This window comes from Equus quagga, chromosome 10 (assembly GCF_021613505.1).
Source record: "Equus quagga isolate Etosha38 chromosome 10, UCLA_HA_Equagga_1.0, whole genome shotgun sequence".
Lineage (NCBI taxonomy): Eukaryota > Metazoa > Chordata > Mammalia > Perissodactyla > Equidae > Equus > Equus quagga.
This window is the reverse complement of record NC_060276.1, coordinates 57,324,500-57,335,352: the sequence shown is the minus strand read 5'-3', so window position 1 is coordinate 57,335,352 and position 10,853 is coordinate 57,324,500. Positions and strand designations below refer to the sequence as shown.

The 10,853-nt window shown below is 32.9% G+C and overlaps 1 protein-coding gene across 4 annotated transcripts in view; it reads right to left on the bottom strand.

Annotated features, from left to right (window-relative positions):
- POF1B (POF1B actin binding protein) overlaps positions 1–10,853 on the bottom strand; it is a 76,731-nt gene that overhangs the window by 3,482 nt on the left and 62,396 nt on the right. For 3 of the 4 annotated variants that reach the window (XM_046672595.1, XM_046672597.1, XM_046672598.1), the window contains exons 13-16: positions 10,548–10,667; positions 9,100–9,228; positions 8,179–8,261; positions 987–1,125 (exon numbers count right to left, since the gene is read on the bottom strand). In XM_046672595.1, coding sequence (XP_046528551.1) covers positions 987–1,125; positions 8,179–8,261; positions 9,100–9,228; positions 10,548–10,667 — 471 coding nt within the window. Of the gene's footprint in view, positions 1–986; positions 1,126–8,178; positions 8,262–9,099; positions 9,229–10,547; positions 10,668–10,853 lie in introns of those variants that run through there. The other variant, XM_046672596.1, reaches the window with a different exon arrangement.

The following is a 10,853-nucleotide window of genomic DNA, read 5'->3' as shown; positions in this document are numbered from 1 at the left end:
CATTTTGGGCTGGATAATTCTTTGTTGTGGGGAACTATCCTGCACATTGTAAGATATTTAGTAGCATCCCTGGCCTTTACCCACCAGATGCCAATAGTACCTATCTGCCCGCTGTGAAAACCAAAAATGTCTCCAGACATTGCTAAATGTCCCTTAGGGGGAAAAATTGCCCTGGGTAGAGAACCACTGTGCTAGGGAAATATATATCCCCTGTTTTAACGTTTACCACTTTAAAAGTTAATAGGTCAATAATTAAAAGTTTTAGGAATGTAGCTTTCAGTCCTTTATAAGAAGAGAGTTTTATTAATCAGCCCATTGCTAATTACAATTAACAATGTATTGGGCTACTTAAAAAGATGCTAAGGCCCGTGTCACTGGTTATCTTGGAGGATGTTGTAGAAGATAGATATTAGAGTACATGACCTTTAAAGTGCTCTTCAGCCTCATTATAACTGTGGGATTTAAAGCTGGAGGATCTTACAATCTAGTGAGAAAGACAGACACAGCTCCTCTCTTTCAAAATCCTAAAAATTTATAATCTACAGTAATAAATACCACATTCAAGATTGTGAGACAAATTCTATTAAAACATGCCTCCTCTTCATCCTCCATTCTCCTCCATAATTGTCTATAACATTTTCTACCTGCTTTAGAAAAAATGAGTTTTTTTGAAATTGGAATGGAATCGGTTCAATAATTCCTAAGATATGCAAGGAAATAAAATTAGTATATTGCCAATGTTAATCATCTTCTTCTTTGGAGTAAAACTCATGCTAATTTATTATAGTTTACATAATCAATTATATTGCCCTATGTATGAAGAATTCCAAAGTTTCTTAATTCCTAGTATATTTCAGCAAGGGAAGCATGGAATAGTCTTAAAAGGAAAAAATAAACTCTAAGATTTTAGTTCATTTTGATATTTTACCACAATTTTTGAAGGCTGTCATATAGAAAATATATGTAAATTTGTAGTCCTAGAAGGACTAGAAATGCACAAGTGAACTTACACGAGTCCATTTGTCTTCTGTTTTCTCAATCACAATAGTCTGTGTGTCACTACCTGGTGGTATATATTCATAGTCATCATACAGGAGGCCTAGGATTGGATATTGTGTCCTGTACCTATACAGAAAAAAAGTTAGTTACAAGCTGTACAAGAAAATAACTTTTATTCTTTTTTAGTCACTCTTAGTTTGATTCTCCTTATTAAGCTAACTTGGCTCTGAATGACTTTTAACTCTTTCTAAAAAGAAAATCCCCTCTCAATGTGCAAAGATTTACTACTATTATTTTCAAGAGAGCAAGAGGGAGGTACTTCTGCTCTGGCAATGATGGACCACTGGCAGCACAAGACAGTGATCCCAGAGAAGGGAAGCAAATGACATAAGCTCTACAAGTGCCTAGCTCACTCCATGGAGATTTTCTTGGTCACAGGATAGGGAAATGAAAGCCAAAACAGATCCCAGCAGTCTTACCAAGTTGAGGTGACAGAATTTCGAGTAAAGGTATGCCAGTGCAGCCAGAATTTGTGGGGCAGAATACCAGACAGAAGAGAGCTACATAGATGGAGAGATGTCAGGAGACCTGCGGAGAGTTCCCCACAAGTCTTTGGGTGAGTACTACTCAGTGTATGCATGTGAAAAAGTTACCGAGGCTGAGGAAAGAACCACTGGTAAGGAGCAATCTGGAAATCCCTGGAGCTCACATGGTGAAGGGAATAGTGTGTATTCCACTATAAAGAGTGGAAAGACTGCCCAATACAGGAGGCATCAGGCAGAGACTACTGAAGAGTATTGCCTTAGTAATGGGATGAAATTAGTTCTAGACTGCAGGTTGTTCTAACAGAGTTTAAAAGCAAGACATCTAAGTATTAAACTGTTTCCAAGTAGCTTAACTTAACTTCATGTCAGAACAAAACCCCAAAGTACTTAAGAGTAATACCAAAAAAAAATCCAGAACTCAAGTATGTAAAATCACAATATGTGGCATTCAATAAAAAATTAGTAGGCATGCAATGAAGCAAGAAGATATGACTAATAATGAAGACAAAAATAAATTAGTAGAAACAGATCAAGAAATTACAGAATAAAAAAAGTAGGCAAGGGTGCATCTATTAGAAATATAAAAATTATATAAAATCTATACTCAAGAAGGTAGAGGAAAGCATGAACTTGATGAGAACAGTGGAGTATATAACGATCTACATTTGACTTCTAAAGATGAAAATTATATTGTATGGGATTAACAACAGATTAGGCACTTCTGAAGAAGATACTATTAAATTTGAAGACATCAAGAGAAATTATCCAAAATAAAGCACAAGACTGAAATAAATGTACAGAGTATGAGTTAGCGATAGAAAATATCAGGTGCCCTCATGTAGTTGTAATTGAAGTCTTACAGGATTGGCAGGAGACAAAAAATAATTGAAGAACTAATGACTAAACTGTTTCCAAATTTGATGAAAACTATAAACACAGAGATCCAAGAAGCTCAGTGAACCTCAAGGAAAAGAAAGATGAAGAAAAACAGAGGCAAACCATTATCAAATTGCTAAAAACCAGTGATAAAGAATCTTACAAACAGCCAGAGAAAAAGGAACATTACTTAAGGAGGAAAAAATCATGAGATTAACAGCAAACTTCTTATCAGAAGACAGTGGAATGACATCTTTAAAGTACTGAAAGAAAAAAACTATCAACTTAATATTCTATACACAGTAAAAATAGCTTTGAATAATGAAGGCAAAATTAAGACTGTTTTCAGACATAAAAAGTCAAGAGAAGTCTTCACCAGCAAAGCAGTAGGACAAGAAATGTTAAAGTCCTTCAGGAAGAGGGAAAATGATATCAGATGGAAATTTGGATCTAAGTAAAAGAAAAAATAGTACCAGGAATTATAAATATGTGGGTAAATTTAAAACATTGTTTTTCTTATTGTCAATATTTCTTTAAAAAATTATTGATTATTGACAGCAAAATAATAATGTATTTGGGGGTTTATAATATATGTAAAAGTAAATATATATGACAAAAATAGCAAAAAGATCATGAAGGGGAAATGGAAGTATACTATCATAAAGTTTGTACGCTACATGTGATGAAGTATAATATTACTTGAAGGTAGACTGGATAAGAAAGAAGAATACTGTAAGCCTTATAGCAATCATAAAGAAGGAATATACCTAATAAGCTAATAAAATAGATAAAATGCAATAATGAAAAATGATCAATTAATCTAAAAGGAAAAAAGAAAAGAGGAAAAGGAGAACAAAGACAATATGGGACAAAGAGAAAACAAATAGCAAGCTGGTAAATTTAAACTCAACCATGTAGATAATCACATTAAATACAACTGGTCTAAACACTCCAATTAAAAGGCAAAGATTGTTACACTGGATAAAAACACAAGTCCCAACTATATATGCTATTTATTTAAAAAACAACTTTAGATATAAATTAATAGATTAAACTAAAAGAATGGAAACCAATATGTCATCCAATCTGTAATCAAAAGACAGCTAGAGTACTTATATTAATATCAGATGAAGTAACCTTTGGAATATTAAGCATTTGTAGAGATAAAATGGATCATTTAAATGATAAAAGAGTCAACTCATTAACAAGATGTAACAATCCTTAGTGTTTATTCATCAATAGAACATGACAGTCCTATATGTTCATGCACCTCCTATCAGAAATTCAAAATACATGAAGCAAAAAAACTGATATAATGAAAGAAGAAATAAACAAACTCACAATTATAGTTGGAGATTTTGGCATGCCTTCCAAGATAATTGATATTATAAGTAGACAGAAAATCAGTAAAGATATAGAAGACATGAACAACATTACTAACCAAATTGAGCTAAATGACATTTATAAAATGCTACACCCATCAACAACAGAATTCACATATTTTTTAAGGCACATGGAACATTTACAAAGAGAGCCCATATTCTGGGCCACAAAACAAGTCTCAATAAATTTAAAAACATTATAATCAATACAAAGTATGTTCTCTGACCATAATGGCAATAAATTAGGAATCAATAACATATGTAGAAAAATCTCTGAGATTTGGAAACTAGAAAATACAATTCTAAATAACGCATGGATCAAAGAACAAATGAAAAGGGAAATTAAAAAATATTTTGAACTGAATGCAAAATGAAAACACAACTTATCAAATTTGAGGGATGCAGCTAAAGCAGGGCTTAAGTGGAAATTTATAGCTTTAAAAGCTTGTATTAAAAATGGTCTAAAATCAATGACCTGTGTTTCCAGGTTAGAAATTAGGAAAAAAGAGAAAATTAACTGGAAAATAAACATAAGAAAGAAAGATGAGAGAAGAAATCAATGAAATGGAAAATAGTAGAGAAAAAGCAAAGCAAAAACTGGTTCCTCAAGAATATCACTAAAATTGATATAGCTCTAACCAGACTGATTAGCAAAGAAAGAACATACAATTTACTAATATCAAGAAAGAGAAGATATCACCTCACACTTGTAGAATGGCTATTATCAAAAAGACAAGAAATAACAAATGTTGGTGAGGATGTGCAGAAAAGGGAACTCTTGTGCACTGTGGGTAGGAATGTAAAGTGGTGCAGTCACTATGGAAAACAGTATGGAGGTTCCTCAAAAAACTAAAAATAGGAGATCCATTTCTGAGTGTTTATCAGAAGGAAATGAAAACACTAACTCGAAAAGGTATCAGCAACCCTATATTCACTGCAACATTATTTACAGTAGGCAACACATGAAAACAACCTAAGTGTCCATCAGTGTATGAATGGATAAAGAAAACGAATGTGTTTTATACACACACACACACACACACACACACGTATATATACACATACACACACACACTCTCACCCAATGGAATATTATTCAGCCATAAAAATGAAGGAAATCTGCCATTTGCAACAACATGGATGGACCTTGAGGGCATTATGCAAAGTGAAATAATTCAGACAGAGAAAGACAAATGCCATATGAGCTCACTTAAATGTGAAATTGAAAACAAAAACTCATATATACAGAGAATAGATGGCTAGTTGTCAGAGGTGGGGGCTAGGGGGTGGAAAAAATGGGTGAAGGTGGTCAAAAGGTACAAATTTCTCGTTATAAAATAAATAAGTCTAGGGGATATATTGTACAGCATGGTGACTATAGTTAATAATTACTCTATTATATTTGAAAGTTGCTAAATGAGTAAATCTTAAAAGTTCTTGGGGCTAGCCCTGTGGCATAGTGGTTAAGTTTGCATGCTCTAATTTGGTGGCCTGGGGTTTGCAGGTTCAGATCCCAGGCACAGACCTATGCACTGCTCATCAAGCCATGCTGTGGCGTCATCCCATATACAAAATAGAGGAAGATGGGCACCAATGTTAGCTGAAGGCTAATCTTCCTCAGCAAAAAGAAGAAGATTGGTAACAGATCTTAGCTCAGGGCCAATCTTCCTCACCACTGCCAACAACAACAAAAATTTCTTATCACAAGGAAAAAATTTGTAACTGTATAGTGATGGATGCTAACTAGACTTACCGTGGTGATCATCTCACAGTATATACATATATCAAATCATTACATTGTACACTTGAAACTAATATAATGTTATATGTCAATTATATCTCAATAAAAAAATTTAAAAGAGATTCTTTGTTTTGAAAGCATAAAAAAAAGCCCTTGTGTTGAAATCGTAATAAAGGAATATTATGACAATTTTATGCCAAAAAACTCAACAATTTAGATGAAATGCACAAATTCCTTGAGAGACACAAACTATAAGACAGGAATATCCACTCTTGCCACTTCCATTTCACATTGTACTGGAGGTTTTGGAGGAATTAGACAATGAAAATAAATAAACTGGATCCAAATTGGAAATGAAGTAAAAAACTATCTCTATTTGAAAATGACATGATCTTGTATATAGAAATTTTTAAGTAATCCAATAAAACCATTAGAACTAATAAATGAGCTCAGCAAGGTTAAAGAATACAAAATCAATACACAAAAATCAATTTTAACCCTATACACTTGCAATGAGCAATCTGAAAATAAAATTAAGGAAGCAATTCTATTTACAATAACATCAAAAGAATATAATACTTAGAAACAAATTCTAAAAAAGAAATGTAAGACTTGTGCAATGAAAACTACAAAGTACTGCTTTAAAAAATTAAAGAGGATCTGCATGGAAAAGGATCACGTGCTCATGGATTAGAAGACAATATTGCTAATATGGCAATAATACCCAAAGTTTTCTACATATTCCAAAAATTCCTACAAAGATCTCAATAGGATTTTTTATAGAAATTCATAAACTCATGCTAAAAGTCATATGGAAAAGCAAAGGACCAAAAATCGCCAAAGCAGTCTTGGAAAGAAGAACAGTTTGAAGACTCACTCCTTATTTCAAAACTTAACAAAAAAGCTACAGTAATCAAGACAGTGTGGTACTGGCATAAAGACAGACAAATAGATCAATGGAGTAAAACTGAAAGTCTATAAATTTATCCTTACATTTATGGTTGTTTGATTATCAACAAGGATCCCAAGTCAATTTAATCGGGGAAAGAATAGTATATTACACAAATGATGCTAGGACAATTGGATATCCCTATGCACAAGAATGAACTCGGAACCCTACTTCACACTATATAAAAATTAACTCAAAATGGATCATAGATCTACACGTAATAGATAAAATTATAAAACTCTTGAAAGAAAACATAGGTGTAAGTCTTCACGATCTTGAATTAGGTAATGGTTTCTTACATATGATACCAAAAGCACAAGTAAGAAAAGAAAAAATAAATGCATTGGATTTCCTCAAAATTAAAAACTTGTGCTGCAAATGATACTAGCAAGATAGTGAAAAGGCAACCCATGAGATGGAAGAAAACGTTTGCAAGTCATATCTGTGATAAGGGACTTGTATCCAGAATATGTAAATATCTCTTGCAATTCAAGAATAAAAGAAAATAATCCAATTTAAAAATGGAGAAAGAATTTGAACAGTTATTTCTCCAAAGAAGGTATACAAATGGCCAATAAGCTCAAGAATAAATACTAATCAACATTAATTATTAGAGAAATACAAATCAAAACCACAATGAGATACCACTTCCCACCCCTTAGGGTGGCTATAATCCAAGAGATGGGCAATAACAAGTGTTGCGGAGGATGGAAAGAAGTTGGAACCCTCATACACTGCTGGTGGGAATGTAAAATGGTGCAGCTTCTTTGGAAAACAGTTCAAAAACACTTTTTGAAAACTTTTAACAAAAAGTTACACATACAGTTACCATGTGACCCAGCAATTCCACTCCAAGGTATAACCTCAAAAGAAATGAACACATATGTCCACACAAATTTGTACACAGATATTCACAATAGCAGTATGCATAATAGCCAAAAATTGAAAACAGCCTAAATGTCCATCAATTAATGAATGGATGAATAAAATGTTGTATATCCATAAAATGGAATATTATTTAGTAAGAAAAAGCAGTGAAGTACTGACACATGCTGAAACATAGAAACATGGATGAATCTTGAAATCATGCAAAGTGAAAGAATCCAGTCACAAAAGACCACATTATGTATTATTACATGTATATGAAATAAATAATCTAGACTTTTGCTGGAGCTATTCATAAAGAGTCACTTTCTATTTGGTTTTGCTAAATTTCTAGGATGTAAACTGTAGTCACGTTGCTACTGTGAGGGGAGATCCTGCCTAAGAATGACATCTATAGCAGAACCAAGAGATAGAGAAAGACAGATTTCTGAAGACATATTTTGAGCACACAAATGCATCTGGACACTGAGTGATCCCAATTAAGTGAATTAACTAATTCCCAGTCAGTTGGGTTTCTAGCATGTGCAACTGAAAGAGTCCTGACTAACATGGTTGATTAAACAACTGATTATTTGCTTTGCACTTTCATTGTATTTAATATATTGTAAATACAGGAAAGGTCTGCTACAGAATTTTATTGACCATAGTAGCTATGTCTTTTTGTGAATATTCATTCTTCAATAGAATTATGGGCCTGCAGAAAACACCAAACTTTGTCTAGGGGTATATATATCAATTAAACATGCTGTAACTTGTATAATAACCAAAGTCATATTCAAATTTCATTTAAAAATACATTACTTTTTAGTGGTAATAGTAGTCCTTCCACCACTGGAGTGTTGGTTATGAGATGAATATATTTCTTGTCTCAACTTCGACAGTTCCTTACAAATAAAAGACAATATAATCATTTGAAATCAGTAGAAACATTAGGTAAGAAGTATGTTCGATCATTTAACAAGGCTACTAAGAATAATTACCTTTTTCTTTTCTTTTTAGCCTTGAAATAAGAATGTTCTAATCCCACTTGTTGAATACCATATATTCTTGCTTCATGGTACCTAATAAGTTACATTATATGACTGTGCAGGAATCCACTAACTGGTATAGGATTTCTATATTTGAGGGATAACATGAGATTGAATGGGCATGGCTCTCAAGATGAAGATATGAAAGATTTTGTTCTAAAATGCTTAAAAGTATAGCCATTAGCAGAAAAGTATTGAAACTTCAATATGGAAGCAGGTATTATTTCCTAACAGAAAGTCCATCACTGCAGGTTACCACAAGTACCATTTGTTCAATAACAGCAATACAATGTTAACCACCATTTTTGGTGGTTCTTTCCTTCGGTACCTATTTTATAAGATCTTGGGCTACATGCTACAGGTAGAGAGGACTATAACACAGCCTCTTGCTGAAGCAGCTAATAATCTAGTAAGGAGCTCACAGTCTTATTGAGAGTTTCACTCCTAATGAAGTATAAAATCAGTCTTAAAAATATTAAATGCACAATAGAACTTATTTTTTGCTTCAATTCTAGCTTTCATTTGAATTATTTCTCCTGAAATATGAATATTTTACTTTTTCCCAGGCACTTATATTCTACTTCTTGAATAAAGTGAGTCCTGGAAATGTGTCTTTTTCTAGTTCATAGGAAGCATTTGTCCTACAGGACTGAGTTGTATTGTTCCTCTCCACCCCTACTCCTTCCTTTCTTACCTCTGACTGACGCTTTATAAGAGCATCCTTCTCTTCCAGCAAGCTTGTCAGTTCATGAAGCTTGAACTGGAAGTCACTGAAACTTCCTTCTCTTCTTGAAACATCTTTTTGGTACTGATTTAATTGAGTCTAAGTATTTAAAAAGAAATAAGAATTTCTCATTTACAAAATGAGTAACTGAGTTCCAGAGAGGTGAAGTGACATAAAGTCATACAGCTAGTTATGAAATGAAGAGCAAAATACTAATAGTTATAAACATTTATAGAGTTTTATGAATGTAAAATATAATTGAAATGCCAATTAGGAATTTCTCATTTTTTTTAAAAGTGCCTTTACTATTTATTTAGGGCTTGGCATTACCTAAGTAACAGTCCTACGCCACAAGAATTAAAATAAAGCTAAGAAAACAGGCACTTTAGACTCCTTCAAATACTAATTAAGGAAAACTTAATAATAGTAACTAATATTTTATCGAGATTTGCAGTTCACAAAATATTCCTCCTGCATGGTTTATCTCAGTCCTCACAGCAGCCCTGTGAAAAAAGTATTATAATCCTTATTTACAAAACAGGTAAATGAAATCCAGAGAGGTCAAATAACACAAAGTCACACAGCTAATAAACAACATAGTTGCAACTCCAAAACAGGTCTTCTGACTCCAATTTCTGTCCGTTTTCCTCTTTACTGCATTATGTGTTCATAGATGACTGTTGGGTTAAAGTGTTATTGGTAATGTTGGGATGGAAGAGAAACCAGTGGAGGAAATCTGCTAGAAAAATCAGTAGGCTTTTGAACAAATTATATTTTGTTTCATTTTGATTTTTGGTAGAGAGTGTACAGTGATATTTGGAGAGAAAAATCTGTGGTCAGTTTTTCCATTAAAATGTTTAAGTATCTTTAACTACATTTAAGAACCAGTAAATTAAGAATTTGTCTATTTGACCCAGAATTACAAGATAAGGCAATGTATACTTATTCTCACAAATATCACCCTAATTTTGATGCCAATTACAGGTATATAATTCAACACCATTTTTACCCTTGTGCTTGACAAAGTTCTTGCTATGTATCATCTCTCAAAGTCAAGTGAATATTTTTATGAATCCACCTGTGGCTTTGCTGGAATCTCTTGCCTGCATAAGCATACTTTAGGCAAGATCATAAAGGGTTTCTCCTGCCACAAAAAAATAAATAAAAGTTAAATACCAAAACCCTGAACTTAATGTCTTCCTTTGCTTTCCTAGAAAAGATTAAGCTAAATTAGAAAACAATTTAACAATAGTTTATACACACTGATATATATGTATTTAAACAAAAGGTTCTGTGGTATATTCCTAAAACTCTACCTTCAGTTGATTTTTCTTTGTAGCTTTGAACTTGAAATCATAATTATCCTATTAGAAAGTTTGTGCTGACCTGTGCATTTATGCAGTATGGGATCAACATACCCTTAGCTTGGAGATCTCTCTATCTTTCTCCGTTCTTAAATTTTTTACCATCTCCATATAATGGTTGCCAATCTCATCCATTTTAACCTGCAGCATCGGGCCTGTGCAAGTCTCAGAAACCTACACAAGACAAAATAACTTTCTGTAATTGGATTGTTATGAAAGAAATACATATTATATTACAAGACATTATTAGGTGAAAACCACATGATTAAATGAGACATTGAAATAACAAGAGAGATTTTTAGGAATTTCATTATGCAGCTCAAACGGCAGTGAAATAAGACCTAATTGCATCTGAGATCA